Source organism: Papaver somniferum, chromosome 7, assembly GCF_003573695.1.
Source record: "Papaver somniferum cultivar HN1 chromosome 7, ASM357369v1, whole genome shotgun sequence".
Classification (NCBI taxonomy): domain Eukaryota; kingdom Viridiplantae; phylum Streptophyta; class Magnoliopsida; order Ranunculales; family Papaveraceae; genus Papaver; species Papaver somniferum.
The window spans coordinates 37,218,010-37,236,233 of NC_039364.1; the positions used below are offsets into that span (position 1 = coordinate 37,218,010).

The 18,224-nt window shown below is 35.6% G+C and overlaps 3 protein-coding genes and 1 long non-coding RNA gene across 10 annotated transcripts; 3 read left to right on the top strand and 1 right to left on the bottom strand.

Moving 5' to 3' along the window:
- Nucleotides 1-1,454: 1,454 nt before the first annotated feature.
- On the top strand, nt 1,455-5,330 carry LOC113292818. 7 transcript variants are annotated; one of them, XR_003331887.1, is made up of 11 exons: nt 1,482-1,576; nt 2,203-2,345; nt 2,641-2,709; nt 2,804-2,986; nt 3,267-3,630; nt 3,721-3,804; nt 3,891-3,914; nt 4,002-4,044; nt 4,140-4,202; nt 4,280-4,351; nt 4,469-5,330. XR_003331887.1 is itself a non-coding variant. In XM_026541664.1 (10 exons), exons 4-10 carry the CDS (start codon nt 2,958-2,960, stop codon nt 4,595-4,597), a joined length of 765 nt encoding a protein of 254 aa, XP_026397449.1. In that variant the 5' UTR covers nt 1,482-1,576; nt 2,203-2,345; nt 2,641-2,709; nt 2,804-2,957; the 3' UTR covers nt 4,598-5,330. The 7 variants fall into 7 exon arrangements, 5 of the variants coding, with proteins under 5 accessions (XP_026397451.1, XP_026397452.1, XP_026397449.1 ...); XR_003331886.1 differs by having other exon boundaries at nt 3,891-4,044; XM_026541664.1 differs by lacking the exon at nt 4,002-4,044.
- Nucleotides 5,331-10,245: 4,915 nt separating this feature from the next.
- On the top strand, nt 10,246-10,845 carry LOC113294526. Its single transcript, XM_026542920.1, has one exon. The coding sequence runs from the start codon at nt 10,246-10,248 to the stop codon at nt 10,843-10,845; it is 600 nt and encodes a 199-aa protein (XP_026398705.1).
- A 1,575-nt stretch (nt 10,846-12,420) lies between these two features.
- Nucleotides 12,421-13,011, top strand: LOC113294527 (ATP-dependent DNA helicase PIF1-like). Its single transcript, XM_026542921.1, has one exon. It carries the CDS (start codon nt 12,421-12,423, stop codon nt 13,009-13,011), a length of 591 nt encoding a protein of 196 aa, XP_026398706.1.
- Nucleotides 13,012-15,723: 2,712 nt separating this feature from the next.
- On the bottom strand, nt 15,724-17,301 carry LOC113293867. The gene is made up of 4 exons (XR_003332628.1): nt 17,172-17,301; nt 16,978-17,043; nt 16,767-16,845; nt 15,724-15,758 (listed from the first exon to the last, which is right to left on the bottom strand). It is a non-coding gene; the product is annotated as an uncharacterized LOC113293867 (long non-coding RNA).
- Nucleotides 17,302-18,224: the final 923 nt, after the last annotated feature.

Below are 18,224 nucleotides of genomic sequence, written 5' to 3' on the forward strand. Positions count from 1 at the left end.
GTTGTTTAGTGAACGCCTGTTTAAAATTAAGTTACTAAATAGTGGACCTAATGTTTTGGACAATGATCTTCTTTTCTCGGCATTAAGTGATGATAGTAAATACGTAAAGGGAAGAGATTGTGGAGAATGAGGTGACATTACGTGGAAATAATAAGAAATTATTTGTAATTAGTATTAAAAATAAAAAATGACACTACACATTGTTAAGATTTCTCTTTTAATAATGAATCAACTGTGTTTGATGTTGCCATGAATGTGCTTCTCCTTGCCATTTTTTTTCGTTGTTGTTGTTGGATTGAATTGGACATATAATATACCTGTATTACGGGTTCTTTCATTTCCATTTGAAATATTCGATTAGTACCGATAGTTTACAACGCAGTCTTGGATGATAGAATCTGTCTTGCTATTAGAGCCGGTTAAGACTTGCTCAAACTCTTCGACCGGTCAACACGTGATCGCCAGATTTTTATACATTATGTGATCGGACGAAGTTTGCTGGACCAAGTAACCAAAATAATATCATTTTGCATTGAATTAGAAAGTTATTCATATTTCTTTTGTAATCAAAAGATATTAACAACTACATCAAGAATGCAAAACGACCAGCAAAGTTATCAGTTTAATTTATGGAAATCAATATCGAACAGGAAAGGGCTACCGAAATATCGAAGGCACGGCAAAATCATGAAGTTCATCGCGGCATGACTATTAAAAAAATCATCGCATACGCGTTGCATATGCGATGACTATTAACAAATCACATGGACAATCGGTGAAGTATGTGGGGATTGATTTACGTAGTCCAGTATTTATCCATGGTCAGCTATATGTCGCATTGTCTAGGTATACTACTGCAAGGAGAATTACTTTATTGTTGCAAAATGAATCAAATGTGTTTTTAGGTCCGGTAAAAAAATGTAGTGTATCCGAAGTATTATTGTAGAATTTGATGCTTCTTTTAATTTTCTAGATTCTATCGTACATGTAATTTATAATATTTCTTTACATTGGATGGTTTTATTAGTTTGTTACTGTAGTATTTCGTGAAAAAAAAAACTCCCCTCATAAGAATATCCCCAATGCTTGCACCAATCCGGGTTTGGTGAAAACATAACTATTGAAAACACAACCATTGTTAAGATTTCTCTTTTAACTATGACACAGTTACCTTTTTTGGAGGAGATAAAGAAAGGCCGGGATGGAGTCTTGGAAAGACAAATAGTGCTCTGGATGAATTTTGAGCTCATCCACCGTTCTTTGTGTCATTAAGAAAATTGTGATCTCTCATCACTAATCTATAGCAGACTGGTTTTTTGGACCATCCACGTATCTCCGCAACTCCCATTTCGGTTACCATTTGTTTTTCTGGATTTTCAACTCCCCATAATTCCCTTCCGAAACTACCTGAACCTCCAAGCCTATTTTTTCTTCTCAAAAATTTTAGTGAGATTTGGGAAACGCAATTTCTTCTATCAGATCTTCTCTCAGATTTCTTCTCTCACATAAAACTGTTATCCAAAATTAATTTTTTTTCGAACATCCCAGAACACCATCAGTCTCACCAATTCAACATGTAAGTTTCGCCTCCCTTCTAACTTCCGTTTACAATTTTTGCCAATGGTGGTTGCCGATTGATTCATGCAAAGTTGATTAGAAGAAATCGATTCTTCTTTCATTGGGTTCTGAATTTCGGTTTCCATATTAGCTACACGTTTTACGTATGAAAATGCCTCTCATTTTCTCTGTTTATTTTAAGTTTCGATTTCCCTTTTTAATGCTACCGATTAATTCAATCAATTGGTTCTTAATGGTTTGGGTGGAAAGTAGGTTTTTCCCATCACAGAAGAATCCTTATTCTGTCAAATAATTTTAGAAGGATTTACAATGATTTTGAGTGGAAAAATTAATCATTGATTTTAATGTTCCAATTCTTAAGCTTTTGTCAAGAAATTTTTGTTTGTCAAATTCTTAGGAACTGATTTGAAGTATTATTAAGGTTGGATCTTAGTGATGAGTTCTTTGGGTGTTGCCTTTCACGCGAAATAAATGGATCTTATGTATTCCAAATGCGAGTTGAACTTATATGGTTTTAGATTTAACATTCATTTTTAATTTGGGGTTCTTAGTATCACCTGTACTTTGTTAACTGAATTCGGAATCCTAGATTTCTGATCATGTTTTTTTTTTCCTTTCTAGCAGACAATTTTGAGTTGCATGACAAGAAGAGGTTGTTGCACCTTTTTTGGTGTTATATCAAACCTAATTTCATGTTGTTCACAAATGGTGCCATTTCAATGACCTGAAGTGGATTGGCTTTGCGTCTTAAATAGTTTTGTATCTAAGTATGTTTCAGTAACTATAACTATCTTTGTTGAGCTCTATTATGAGCTGTTGTGTACAGATGATAACCTAAATAGGAATAGATTTCAAAGGCTTTTGCATGATTGTCTCATTAAGATAAAAACAATTGGAAAGTTGAAAATGGCGTACCTAGATTTTTGTAATCCAATTAGGGATTACTTTTCCATACTAATTTGTATCATACAAGCTTCTTTCGTTCTATGTATCTGAACATCTATTTGTTCTTAATTTATCGGAGTACGGATATTTATAATGCTTATTTTTCTGAACTTGCAGGTTGTTCCTCCTGCTGAGTATCTAAATTGTCTTGCTGCACTTATTCAAGCCATGATGTTGACGCTGAAAGTAAATTCTGGCCCATCTACACTTGCACGAAGGTTTTATAATGTTTCGATCACTCATAATATTTGATTTTTTATTTGATTTTTTTTAATGCCAGTAGCTACCCAAATAGAGAGCAAAATGGCATCACGAGTGACCTGCACAATCCGTTTCCTGACATTTGCAACCTTTCTGATGCACATGTGTTTGGTTTCTTAAAAAAAGACACCAACATCTAGGTGCTTCAGAGGTCCGGTGGGCAATAAAGCCGAATGCGCGAGATCACAATTGAAAATCTCAGGTGAACTCACTTTAGTTGTTCAACACTGAATTTCTCATTCTTAAATCCGTTAGTGGATATGCATAATCAAAATCTTATTTCATATAAAAATTTTAACTAGACGTGTGGTGCATAGTTAATGAAACTAGGATATCAGAACGGTACATTGACGAATGGTGTTCTGATTGAGGTATTGACCTATGTTGGTTTGTATTCATTAAGGTTGCCGTTTTTTTTTTCTTTTAGGTAATAAAACATTTAGGGTTTTGTTTTAAACTATTGGGTATAATTTTTTTTTCAGTTGTGCTAGATTCATGGATGCAGTGAGATATGTCCACAGTTGCACCTTTAACACCCCTAATCGCACGAAGAAAGTGATGAAAACTGTTCCATACAAATGGCAATCCACAGTCCCTGTTACATTTATGCACAACTACATCTATCAAACCAGCAATCACAGGAAGATTGTACGAAATAGTGTGACCGGCCCGGAATTTGGAATACCATCCTCAACTACATCCTCAACTACAGGTGAGTTTGTAACAAAGCTAATTCAGTTAAACAAAGAGAAAATGCAAAAACAAAGATGGGAGGCATCCATGCAAGTAGAAAATATTCGCACATCAAAAACGAAAGGAACGAAAACAAGGAAGAATACATCAAAGGTACTTTTTAAAGATTGTATTGTTGATTCTGATCATATCTTACTTTGGTTTAGGCTATTGAAATTTGAAAGTCTGTGGCTGAGTTTTCAGGCCAAAAAAAGTGTGGTGCAGCGAACAACAACTAATGGTTTGTTCTTGGACACAAATTATCCATGTTTATCTATATATGGCGAGGTATGCTAATTCATTGGCACACGGTTAATTCAACAATGATTAATACCTACTTCTTAGTGTCTCACACTTTTTAATTGCTGTAACAGATGGATCGTGACTTAGATTACGCGGTAAGAAAATCCAATAATCATATTTTTAGATGTCTACCATTTTAGCTTTCTGACTGTCATATTAACGGAAACTCTCGATTTCACAAGATTAAACATTTAGTAAGGAATGGTGTTCTGATTGACTTCCATGGTATGAAGGTTTTTTTATCTTATGTTTTCTATCAGTTTTATTTTATTTTATTTTCCATGAAATGTGATCTATTTACAATGATTTGATGATAAAAGCCGATTGAGGATCGGCTGATTGTGACTGATTTGGGGAAGGAAAAATACCTTGCTACTCCCGAGGTAAACGATATCACATTTTCAAACATTCTTACCAGTAATTTTGTTTTTTATGTACACAAAGTTACAAATTTTTGTAGAAAGACCGGCAAATGGAAGACAAAATTTATCTTAGTTTGCACTATGGGCCTCAATGGAAACAAAAACATAAGGTACTACTCAGATCATTCCCATTAATTTTTTTTCTATCAATTGAAGCGAATTTGCTAAGACTGCGGCAATGCAATTATTTATGAAATGCACAGAACTAATGAATTGCTTATACTCAGATTGTTGTACGTGTTCCTCATTGGCGACACATGCTCCTCATAAACACTTTTACATTCTCAAACGTGGTAAAGAAAATGTACCCTACAAATGGAAAGACGTCAATTTCCCATATATGCAACGACTATTAATAAATCACAGGGACAATCGGTGAAGTATGTGGGCATTGATTTACGTACTCCAGTTTTTAGCCATGGTCAGCTATATGTCGCATTGTCTAGGTGTAGTGCTGCAAGGAGAATTACTTTATTGTTGACCAATGAATCAAAGAAAGGCCGGGATGGAGTCTTGGAAAGACAAATAGTGGTGGTGATTTTGTAGTCCAACAAAGGGAAGGTTTCCTCCGTCCGTTTACATAGGTATAGACGGGATGGAGTCTAGAAAATTGAAAACCGCTCAGTCCAGATTGAACGGACGCAAAGCAACCTCCTTTTGTTTCGCCCCATTTTGCTTAGGTGTCTTTTATACCAGTTGTTCTAATAACTTCCCAAGATATGCCAAAACTGAAAATCGTTACGCTATTAGTCTAAACGGCAAAGAAAATAAGGATTACGTTATCTTAAAACTCAAGTTTCAGTTTGTGAATCCGAATAAATTTCATTTTCATACATTATCATCGGATATCGTGAATGTAAAAAAATATCGGATCGTCATCAAAATCGAAGTTTAAGAGAGGCGATTCAATCATTTTTTCGTTCAGATTGTTTGTTTCTCATAGTTTCGGTTAGGATCTGTAAGTAGTTTCTATCATTTTATCTGTTATTATTTTCTTTTCTTTTTTAATAATTATGAGATACTGGATCGTTTTGTATTTGTCGAATCTTTGATTCGATTGTTTTGAAATGGAAGGGAGAATCCACATGACGTACAGGGAGATCAGCAGTTGTCAGTTTTTTTAGATTTTCAGTTTAGAATTTGATTTTCTGATCACTTATTCACTGTCAATATTGTTTATTTTAGTTCTAAATGATTGTTTTTTCTTTTCTTTTTGGGTGATGTTCAGTTTTTATCATTTATGTTCATTCATCCTATTTGTAATTGATTTCTTAATGTTTGTTTACAGTAATCAACTTCAATATTACGATCAAAATGTGAACTTTAGCCTAAAATCAGGTTGTTGTTTTTTGAATTCATATCCTATGTGTAGTTCAGGAATGGTAGATCGTATAGGTTGTTGCATCCTTGGAAATTATAAAGTTTCAAGGTGCAACTTCAACGTCAAAACTTCATTATACGTGCAATTTGGTAACTTTCTTAATTTTTCTATGAACAAATTTATTTTTCTGAACTGTTTTTTGAAATTATTTTAGAAATTTCCAAAAATAACGTTGTATTGGGTTGGGAAATTTTTAGTAACTAATGTGCACACGTCCATTGCGACCAATTTGTAGTAGTTGTATCATAGTTGTATCATGTAACTTCGGCTTGCATCAGAGGTGGTTGGTTCAATTTATGAACTTGGTTGTATCATGGTTTGTTCTGGAGATGACTACCCTTCTTTTTCTTTGCATTATGACATGATCTAGAGAGACGTCTGTGTGGTACACTTAGAAACTGTAGTTACCCTTGAATTAAAGGATGAATTTTTTTTAAAAGCACCGTCATGAGAAAAATTGAAGGTCACATAGATGACTTCCTGTTTATGTATGTACTGCCATACTGTAAACAAGGAGAAGCTCCCTACGTAGGACGAGCGCTCCATGAACACTACCACACCTACTGTGGATGCACATAGGGCACAAAAGCCATTACTAATCTTTTTATTATTAGAAATTGATCAAATTAGGATAGTTCGCTACTGTGCTCTCTGTTAAACTGAGTCTCATTATGTTTGCAGGAGGGTTTGTGGTGTTGTCTTGGACCTTGGTGTAAGCTCAAGATGTAACTTACTCTGATGCTTTTCAGTTCTATTAACTTCAGGTTTATCCTAAGCAAGAACATACATCATTTGCCAAACTAGACGTATACGGATTGAACAGCCTTTGGCTTCACAACATCTAGACCAAATTGCACGACTTTGCATTATTTCTACAACACTTTATTATTTGATTGGTAATGAAAGATAGATTTAACGTTGGACCTACAAATTAAACTTAAAATTTCCTCAGTATTATGTTGGTATGGGGAGTATGGCTGCACTATAAGGTGATCACTTAATTTTTTGCTTTGGTTTGTTAAGCGACCAAAAGTGTCCTGTTTTTCTAATTTGAACAGGCCACCTATAATATTCTTAACTTCATGTACGTTTGAGGGGATAATCATTAAAACATCACCCTCATATCACCCAAAGGTCGACTATTTACACAACAGCTGATGGTTATTCATTTTGAATAGTTTTTGTTGCTTATTATGGTGTACTGCTTCTTTAGAAAATGATGGTTTAATGTCTTTCTGGTGTCCAAATGATGTCCAAATGATGGTTTAATGAGTTTTGGGAAAGACAATTACTGGTCAGTTTCCATGGATTTCCAGAAAGTGTCAACTTATCCACCGTCAGTTTCCATGGAAAGATCTATACCTTCCACTGACATCTATTTTCATTTCAAAAGAGTCGTCTGGATTAAGTTTTCAACGTGGTTTGCGCTTTTAAAGGTGATAATAAGCGAGTACATAACCATTAAGATGGACTAAAACTCTTCAACTTTGGTAAATTGATTAACAGTTAAAAGAATGGCATAATATCGGAGTGTATGAGTCGGTATTGAATGGATACAAAAGTTAAGGAAAAAATGAAAAAATGAAAAACTAATAACTGTGCACACCCACTACCTTGCAGTTTCATGATTTGTATCTTTCCAGTAGTGGGATCAGTTCAAAACGATGAAGTTTTCTTGAGATCATTACTCTATAAATAGACTGATTAGGTGTGCTTAAAACAAAATTATAAAAGTTCATTCTCTGGAAGGTTTAACATGTGAGTACAAGTCATTACATCGACAATTATATTCTGCACTCTGTTCGATTTGATTTATTGGATTTAAGCTATCCCAGTTTCAAATCTGGGAAGAAAATGAAAAGCGACTAGATTTACCTCAAAGAATTTTTTTCAGGTGATCAAATATTTGGATGAAAGACACATGAAAAACTTACTATCATCCATCAATTTATTGATCTAATGATGGCCTTTAATTACCCATCTTATAGTTTAAAAAATCCCATAACCAGGATGACAAATTAAGAAGTTTTCCATTTTTTCACGGTGGGATGCGGATCATCGATCGACTGTCTGATTAGAGCCTATATATAAAAAAAAAGGATTATTAACCTTCATCTTACAAAACCTTATACACTAACTACATTTTCTATTAATGAATGCAGGAGACACACGAATCATGAGAATCAAACAAATGATGGAGTTCACATGCTCTATAATGGACATAATTTGACTACCCAAGTTATTGTAAGCATAATTTTGGAAATTTGGTTGAGTTGTTTGTTTTATGCTGTTTAATTTATTTATTTTTTTAGTTAACATACTTTAATTTTTATGTTATCAGCATCCGTCAGTTGCATATAGGACAGTGATTCTCGAGAGGTTAAAAGATGTGCATAGTGAGACAACAACCGAACAGCCACCGCGGTGTGTTGTTGCGGGTCCACCGCAGGCGAGAAATAATCTAACATCGACAACATCATCTCGAAGATCAGCAGCCCAAAGGCGACGACGTGAGATAGAAAAACAACACGAAGAGATGAGAGAACAGGAGCATCGTGAGAAAGGAGCACAAATTGAAAGAGAAGCAGATGCAGAACGACGACGAGCACTAAAGGGAAAGAGAAAAGCTATTACTGAAGATGTGCCCGTACATAGTAATTAATTGATTTTATTGTTAAAATTTGAAAATTTACAAATTTATTTACCAAAACTATAGAATCTTCCATGCAAACGGATGCGCCCGAGTGGTATACAGATTAGAGAAAGCGAGGCTGTACCACATGAGCATGAAGATGCAGAGTCATATGAAGAGGTGAATTAACTTGAACGTCAAATAATTTACTCGCGCACATATATAATTATCATTTTAAGTTCAAAAATAAAAGAATCATAGTGGTTGACAAAATTTACAATGCAGTCGGTTGTATTACATAGGAGAGTTGGTAGCACGCTCAAAACACTGAAATGTAAGGATTTAAAATTTTAGATTGCATAAATTTATTTAGCTTTTGCATAGGGTAAGCTAGATTACCTGATTATCACTATGCAAGCCGTCTATTAATGTTAGAGAAGATGATGGGGTGTCGGATACTTACGAAATTGACGAAGTAGATTACGACACTGACGAATTACATGATCCAAATACTTTTATCAATCAGGTAGCTGTTGTTGCTACCGATGTACGTCATTTTCTGGGACAAATGGATGTCAAATGTCAGCACTGCGGGGCATTGCACTGGATGGCAGAAAAACTTACAAATTCATCTTTAATAAACCCAAAATTTGGGTCATGTTGTCTCCAAGGAAAAGTTTGCCTACCGTCACTGCGTGAACCACCGGTAGCCATCAGAGAATTGTTTGACGGAACCGACGCTGAATCAATTTCTTTTCGGAAATATATTCGAGAGTATAATACAACTAATGCGTTTACTAGCCTTGGATGCAAATTAGATACAAGAGCTTTGAAAGGGAGAGGTCCGAGACCTTTCTCAATACATGGGGAGTTGAGACATTTAACCGGAGGTGTTCTACCAGCTCCTGGGACTGAGAGGATGGCGGTTTACTCCCAACTGTACATCTATGATCCAGCCTTTTCATTGTTTGTCCGTGGCGAAAGAAATCCTCAGTTAAATATGAATGTCCTACAGAAAATTCAGAATACTACGATCCAATTCAATGTTTTTTATACCAAGTATCGTCAGGATTATGCAATTTTAGACCAGATGAGTCCGGCCGACCAGAATATCAGAGTTTCACTTCAATATAACAAGTCGACTGATAGTAGGCGTTATAATCTTCCGACAACAAATGAGATTGTGGTTATCGTTCCAGAAAATACGTATAAGGAGACTGGGGTGCGAGATATTATATTGCATTTGAGAGAAAACAACGGATTGAAACAAATTTCGGAGTGTCATCCGGCATACTTGCCTTTACATTATGTTTTACTATTTCCTTTTGGTGAGCTGGGATGGTCACCAACAATGAGGCAATGGGATGCAGTCACCAAAACCTATACGAAAACAAAATTATCTCAAATGGAGTATTACAGTTACCACATATTTGAACGTGCAGAAGAATATTCAACCATCTTAAGAGTCGGAAAACTATTTCAAGAGTTCTTAGTTGATGCATGGGCTGCTACAGAGCAAAGTAAGTTGGCATGGCTCAGATTCAACCAACCAACTCTGCGTTCTGACCTCTACAGTTGCATTGCAGATATGAAAAATGCGGATTTAAATCCGGGTGATAGAGGTAATCCTGTTATTTTACCATCTTCACACACTGGAAGCGGGAGGAATATGTACGAGATATACCAGGATTCGATGGCTATTACACGTTTTCATCACCATCCAGATATATTTCTTACAATGACTGCAAACCCAAATTGGCCAGAAATAAAAAAATGCACTTTTACCCAATCAGAGTGTCACTGATCGTCCTGATTTGGTAGCTCGAGTTTTTGAGCTGAAAAGAAAAGCATTGATGAAAGAAATAAAGGAAAAAAAGGTGTTCGGCACGGTGGTCGCCCATGTTTATACCATCGAGTTTCAAAAACGTGGGCTACCACATATGCATGCTCTTATATTTTTGAAAGATTCGGAAAAAATTCGTACGGAAGACATGGTTGATAAATTTGTTTCGGCTGAATTTCCTAATGAGATAAATGACCCAATAATGTTTGATACCGTAAGCAAATGTATGGTTCATGGTCCATGTGGAGAGCGAGATCCATATGCAGCGTGTATGGAAAAAGGAAAATGTACAAAAGGATATCCTAAGAAGTACACCGACACAACAGCTTTGGACGAGGGTGGGTATCCGAGTTATCGTCGTCGTCGGGATGGAATAGAAGTAACTATCAGAAACAACAAAAAGGCGTATAATATAGATGTTGTACCCTATAACCCGCATCTATCAAGAATGTTCAATTGCCACATCAATGTGGAAATATGTGCAGGAATAAGAGCTGTAAAATATATTAACAAATACATTTACAAAGGTGGTGACCGAGCTACGATTGTTTTGGGAGAACATGACGGGATTCAACAATATATTGATGCGAGGTACATTGGACCACATGAGGTTGTATGGCGTTTGATTGAGTACCACTTGCATGAAGAATATCCTGTTGTACAACGGTTGGCAATTCATTTACAGAATAGGCAACGGGTTGTTTATAACACAAGGCAATCAATGACCTTGGTTATACGAACAGCATAGGAACATAGGACGACTTTGATGGGTTATTTTGAATATTATGCTAAAAATCCTAATACCCCGGCATATACTTATCAACAGTTCCCGTAACACTTTGTATGGTGTAAAAGGGTTAAACAGTGGAAAATTAGACAACAAGAATTTGCAATTGGAAGAATGTATTTTGTTAGCCCTAACGCTGGAGAGTTGTACTACTTACGTATGTTACTCACAACTGTTAGAGGTGCTAATTCTTTTGAAGACTTGAAGACTGTAAGTAATGGAGACGTAGACGAGGTGCACAATACGTTTCAAGATGCATGTATTGCACTTGGGATTTTAGCACATGATGGAGAATCGGAAAAATGTCTTCAAGAAGCAGTGGTTATGCAAACTGGAAATCAGCTGAGGAAACTATTTTGTATTATCCTATCGCAATGTAATCCATCAAGGCCGGAGGTGTTGTGGGCGAAATTTGGAATCAATATATGTGATGATTTACCACATAGATTGCGAACAAGGTTTAACATCCAGAATCCAACAGATGAACTGGCAATGGATTACGGATTATACCTGTTGGATCAACTGCTTCAACGATCTGGAAAAAAACTAGAAAAATATGAATCAATGCCGAGACCAAGACATGATTGGGGTCAAATAGTAGGTAACAGATACATTTGGGACCATAGACAAATTCAGTTTGCATTAAGTGATTCGGTGATTCAGTCAGATATTGAGAAATTGAATGTCGTACAACGTTCGGCGTACAATGCGATAGTGGATTCTGTGAATGATCGCAATGGACGAATGTTTTTTCTGAATGGCAGTGCAGGGACTGAAAAAACTTTTTTGTACAACACAATAGCAAGAAGATGTCGTAAAGATGGAAAAATAGTCTTAATTGTTGCTTCATCTGGTATCGCTTCACTACTTCTTGATGGAGGTCGAACGGCACATTCCACTTTTAAGATTCCATTTGAAGTCCAAGACGATAACAGTATTAGTATTAGTAAAGACTCGGATTATGCCCAGCTGCTTAAAGAAGTAAGATTGATCATATGGGATGAAGTTTCAATGCAACATAGATTTTGTGTGGAAGCAGTTGATCGCCTACTACGAGATATTCGCAGTGATGACAAACACTTTGGAGGTGTAACAGTCGTCTTGGGTGGAGACTTTAGACAGACTTTACCAGTGGTCTCGAATGCAAGTCGAGAACAAACTGTTGGAGCATCTATAAGAGGTTCATTGCTTTGGGATTACATTACTGTCTCGACGTTAAACCAAAATATGCGATTGGAGCAGGAACCGGAAAATTTGGAGTTTGCTGACTACTTGCTTGAGGTAATGAAATTTCATTGAATAAAACTATATTTATTGTAGACATAGCTATTTTAAATCCGATTAATTGGTATGTAGATTGGAACGAACCCTAAAGAGGTTGTTAATCTGCCATCGACAATGGGTAGATGTCAAAACATGCATGAGCTAATATCTTCGGTGTATCCTCTGTTGGTAATGGACGAACCAATGTCACCCAAATACTTAACTGAGAGGATCATTTTATCTCCACGTAATGAAGACGTCTATAAGACTAATATGGATGCATTAGAAAGATTACATGGGGAGACTTACACGTATTTTTCTGCTGACAAAATGATTCGGGATGATCATGGAAGGGATTCGGATTTTACAACTGAATTTCTCAACAATTTAAGTCCACCGGGAACACCTCCATTTAAGATAGACCTCAAAGTTGGATGTCCCATTATGTTGCTGAGAAATCTGGCACCGAAAGAAGGCCTTTGTAATGGTACAAGACTGGTGGTGACGAGGTGCGGACGACACGTGATTGAAGCTAAAATCATAACGGGAGAAAAAGCTGGTGAAATAGTATTCATCCCTAGAATAACTTTTCAACCTTCAGCTTCAGAGCTAAACATACAAATGGAAAGACGTCAATTTCACATATGCGTTGCATATGTGATGACTATTAACAAATCCCAGGGACAATCGGTGAAGTATGTGGGAATTGATTTACGTACTCCAGTATTTAGTCATGGTCAGCTATATGTCGCATTGTCCAGGTGTACTGCTGCAAGGAGAATTACTTTATTATTTCCAAATGAATCAGATGTGTCTTTAGATCCGGTAACAAAAAATGTAGTGTATCCTGAAGTATTATTGTAGAATTTGGTGCTTCTTTTAATTTTAAAAGAAGTAATGGTACATGTAATTTTTAATATTTCTTTACATTGGATGATTTTATTAGTTTGTTACTTTAGTATTTGGTGAAAAACAAACTCCCAGCATAAAATATCCCCAAGGCTTGCACCAATCCATATTTGGTGAAAACACGACTAAAATTAAAACAACAACACGCCGAAGGCCTGGTTGATACCCTAGTTGTTGATCACCAAAGGTTTTAAACAGAAAACAACTGATAGAATATATCTGCAATCCTACCAAATCTTAGATTTCTTATTACCTGCAATACATATGAGCCTTTGCCCGGTGGTCATGCACTAATATACAGAGTCTATCACCCAATTACATCAGGTACATGAATACGTTACGGAACTAAATTTTTTTCTAAGTTTCCCCATATCAATGCTTTCTTAAAAGTCTAAAATTTTAGGATTTACGTTATGAGTCCAAAAATTATTCAAATAGGGTTGTCTATCAATTGTAATGGTATCATATGCAAGTAAAGTTCGATTACCTGGTTGGTCGTCTCAGTACAGTAAAGAGCATTGGTCTGTTGTAGTTTTCTATGTCGTCGATGCATCTGGCCCAGACTACGACCCCGAAAAATTAGAAGAAAGCATCAGAACGCATAACACCCATCCGGGAAAATGATTGCATGTTTGTTAAAAGAATCGACAATTTGAATTGTAAATATTAAATCTGAAATATTTCTTCCGCTTTCTCTGCCACTTCACGTTGGCGCCTATGCGTTGTGTAGCTTAGCATCCATGGGGTAAAAGATTAAATGTCGGTGTACTTGATGAGTTAAAAATGAATGTAAGCGAAAAAAAAAAAAAACCATAAGAAGGCGTTAGCCAAATTAAGTTACCCAGACAGTTGATCCAGTATTTAGCAGGCCATTTGGGTCTTCCAATTATGCTGTCTGGCTTACTGTGTGATTTGCAATTCTACTCTATAAGATACATATTATTTAGTTCATCGATCAAAGTGGGATTGGAAAACCACGGTTCATAGGTAGTTGATGATTTCATAGCTTGGAAAATAAATTTGATACTTGGCACAATGTTTGTGCTTTCTCCAGTGCTTTGCGGTTCTGTCTCCTACGCCGTGCAATCTGGAGGTTCTGTTGTAAAGTGTAGCAATGTGAATGCAGTGTGTAAGTTAATGATTATTAAGTTGAGAAACATAAGCATAAGAAACCAAATGCAAATAACCAAGTTATCGTCAAGGTGGATTATTCCTGTGGTGGATTGATGACGAATGAGAGTTTCCCAGATGAGGTAAATATGTGGGATGCGTTCAATTTTAATTTTTTGTACATCTATATGGCATTTCAATGGAAGAAGTTTATGTTTTTATTAATTGTGGAACTTTGAGTTATAGATGATATAGATGGCTAAAAATTGTTACTGTAAACTTTTTGATATAGATGGACTCAGGGAATACAAAAAAGGCCGAAATTTGCCTTCAATTTGATTGGAAGAAAAATTACTACTGTAAAATTATTATTAATTTGATCGGAAGAAAAATTATTACTGTAAAATTATTATTATTATATCATCACAGAGAACCTCTGTTATATAGATTGCAAAGAGATTTCACATTAATGATTAATTAACTGTTACACAAAATAAGCTTGGACAATTAATATATTTCACAAAGACGACTATGCCTTATCGATACAAAATTTATTTGGAAAGGCTGAAAATTTCATTCCATTTGATCGCAAGAAACCCTGTAAACTTTTTGAGGTAATCTTGGAACACTCCAATGCGTGGTAGAATAGGCGGAACCTGGGTACTGGTCGTCTATTTGGACCCTCCAGCTGGAACACCAATGGTCTCCTATGTTTCCCACCAATTTTGTTGTGCAGTTGTGGCACCCAAGGTAGTACCATCTTTTCTCGGTGGAAATACCAAGAGACTTGGCACGACAGACTTTTTTTTTTTTTTGTTTAGTACTTGAATTAATGATGACACAGTTAAGACAATGTTAGGCGAATATAACCATATAAAAATTTTGGATTACGATAAGGAGATTAACAGGCGAGTATACATTGTACCCAGATTACCACTTTGTTTTAAGCAATTCAAAAATTGACTTTCTACTGCCATCAGTGGATTGGTTAGCCGGATGGTACCCAACTCTAGACGGGAGTGTGATTTCACGTGGTGGGTTCAGTGAGAAGACTTGTGCCAAATTAAATCGTAAGAAAATATTGCCTCATGTTTTGGAAACTCTGTTATGTTTGCATGTGAAAATAAGAAATCATGTGTTACTTGTACCGACAGTATTACCTTTCTTTGATTTGCAAGACCTCCGGAATATCGACGTCAAAGTAAATTTTAGTCGCATTAGTTGCGGAAAGCGACGCCTTGACTGGACAATCACGGGGGATAATTTAATATGTAAGGTTGGAATTAAAATAAGTTTATTCATAGGTTTGACCGATTTCATAGACTCTATAATCTTATCATCAGCAAACTTGAATGAACATGGTGTCTCACAATCCATGTCAAAGCAGTTCAAGAGCTTCAAGACGCCGTGTTTGTTGGTAGTTATCTGTCTTGTTGTAGTTGGTACAGTTGTATCATAGTCATCGTAATACATCATTACGAGTTCTCCGTAAGCAGCTCTCCTAAGATATCTATGAGCCCTATCAGTCAGTCCTATAGGCTTTATCAACTTTACTAAATCCTTTACTGCATTCAACGACTGCCTTAGGTTTCCTGTACACATCACACACAAAAATAGCATGAGTCAGTATGTTGTGTACTTATCAAATACACTCGTTTTTAACTACAAAATGAAAATCATGTTACAAACTATGTTTATTTGCCAAGTACACAAACTGAATCATTCTATTCTGTGTTGTGTAACCTTAACTTACATGCATATGAAGGTTTAAAGGGGTCATTTTTTTATGTCCAACTATAATTTACAAACACAATACAGTCATAGTTATATTTTTGCATGTGTAACTTTTAGTTATCTAGGCAATTGCCAAATCAGTTATGTTATTATGCATGTGTAACTTAAGGTTACACAGTCAATTGGCAAGTCAGTGATTAGATTTTCAATGTGTATCTTATAGTTACACAGCCACTTTGCAAGTCATTGGTAACATCTTGAATGTGTAACTCACAGTTAAGATGTGTAACTACAAGTTACACAACCACTTCTGCAAGGCTCATTTGTATGTGTAACTACAAGTTACACACTCAATATACAAACCACAACATAGTGGTGAGATTTTGAATGTGTAACTTAAAGTTACACAGGCCCTTGTTTGCGTAGTTATACATTCAAAAGCATCACTTACATTAGAAACTTTTAAATTTATTCAGTTAGTAAATTTTAACTACAAGTTACACACTTAATCCTAGACATTCTACAAGGTGTAACTTTAACTTACACATGCATATTAATGAGTAACTTTAATTTACACAACCAATTTTCTATGTGTAACTACAAGTTACACATCCTAAACACAACCAATTTTTTATGTGCAACTACTAGTTACACATCCCTAGGCAAGTCAGTGGTGACAGGCTCACTTGGTATGTGTAACTATAAGTTACACAATCAATATACAAACCACAACACAGTCAGTGGTTACATTTTGAGTGTGTAACTTATAGTTACACATGTCCTTGTCTGTGTAATTACATATTCACAAGCATTATATGAGAAATAAACATGAGACCATGACAACAATAGTTTTCACAACTTAGTACCTGTAATTGTATCATCTTTTCTAGGGGGATTCATTTTTCCTTTCACCATTTTTATTCCAAAAGAAATTTGATTCTGAATCTGTAGTTGATGTAGTAATAAAATCAAGTTAGTTGATTGCAATTCAACTTAGAGTTTCTAGGGTTTTCAAACAGTAACATCTCAGAAATGAAATCCACTAAATCAATCAGTTATATCACATCCATGACTTACCTTTGTTTCTATTTAATCAGTTATTTCATGGATTTTATGCACAAACGATTGTTCTCCTTCTCCGATCTGTAAAATTATCAGTCAGAATGAGTTATGTTTGTTGTAATCTTATTACAAACCCTAGTTCAGAAATTTTCGACCCACGAATCAGTAACAACAGGAATCAAAACTAACAGCTTCAAATCAAAACTTACCTAGTGATTAATCGTCGGAGTATTTCATCAACAGGAATCAGTAACAACGGCGATTTAGGGTTTGAATCTGAAACTGAATCTGAAACTGTTTCTTTTGATTTTTTTTGGTTTTTGAATCTGAAACTTTTTCGATCTGTTTCTCTGATTTAGGGGTTAGCAAATGATGAATAGTATTTGATCTCGATCTTTGTTTTGGAACAGATTTCAGGAAGATTTCTTGATTTTTTGGGTTTTTTTCTAGATTTCTTTCTGTTTCAGGTGAGTGAGATTTGTTTTCTCTCTCCTTGGAAATGAAATAATGGCGTCTGAACGAGAGAAAGGTAGGTGACGCCTCTTATATACTTGAGGCTAATTTAGTCTTTTCGCTTTTATTAAATTTATTTTTTAATTCAGGGCCTACTAATGAAACTCTTTTATCTAGGGGCCTCATATTATGGGTTATCCATGGGTTGGGCCTGAGCCTAATTTTCCCTAATTTAATAGTGAAAAATACTAGAACCCCCTACTATATGGGTTCAACCATATACAAGCCCCACAAAATGGATCTTACACCCTCAACTCCACACTTTCCGTTTTTGATATTTCTAGGCCCAGAAATTTTTTTTTTTTGGGCCTGGTTTTCAATTTTCCCGGATTGCTGACGTCATCAGGATTTTTAATAAAAGTAAAAATACCGAAATTAACCTTCCCTATTTATAGACGTTTTATACCTACCAGAAACTGAAAACCAAATCAGATTCAGCTCTTTCTTCTCTCCGCTCTCGTTCAGAAACAAAATTGGAGATTTTTCTTCAGACGAATTCGTGAATTTTGATAGTTTCATACTGATTTTCGTTAATTTGATAGGAAGAAGACGAGAAGAAGAACAACATAAACGAGAAGAAGAAGAAAACGAATTTTCTCTCAATTCGTTGAGGTGTATTCGTCTGTTTTTCAGATTTGACGAGATAGTGAAGCTGCATTGATGAACAACAAATAGGTTTGTTCGTTTTTATCTTTTCTGTTGCTTGATTCACTAGTTTTCTCATCGATTTTTTGAATCTCGATCTTCTA

Bases quoted from the DNA above. Each gene is read 5' to 3' on its own strand.
- LOC113292818 (XM_026541666.1), top strand. From the start codon at position 2,958: ATGCGCGAGATCACAATTGAAAATCTCAG. The intron at 3,631-3,720 runs GTACTTTTTAAA...CTGAGTTTTCAG, and splicing joins CAAGGAAGAATACATCAAAG to GCCAAAAAAAGTGTGGTGCA. The intron at 3,805-3,890 runs GTATGCTAATTC...TTGCTGTAACAG, and splicing joins GTTTATCTATATATGGCGAG to ATGGATCGTGACTTAGATTA.
- LOC113294526 (XM_026542920.1), top strand. From the start codon at position 10,246: ATGGTTGATAAATTTGTTTCGGCTGAATTTCCTAATGAGATAAATGAC.
- LOC113294527 (XM_026542921.1), top strand. From the start codon at position 12,421: ATGGATGCATTAGAAAGATTACATGGGGAGACTTACACGTATTTTTCT.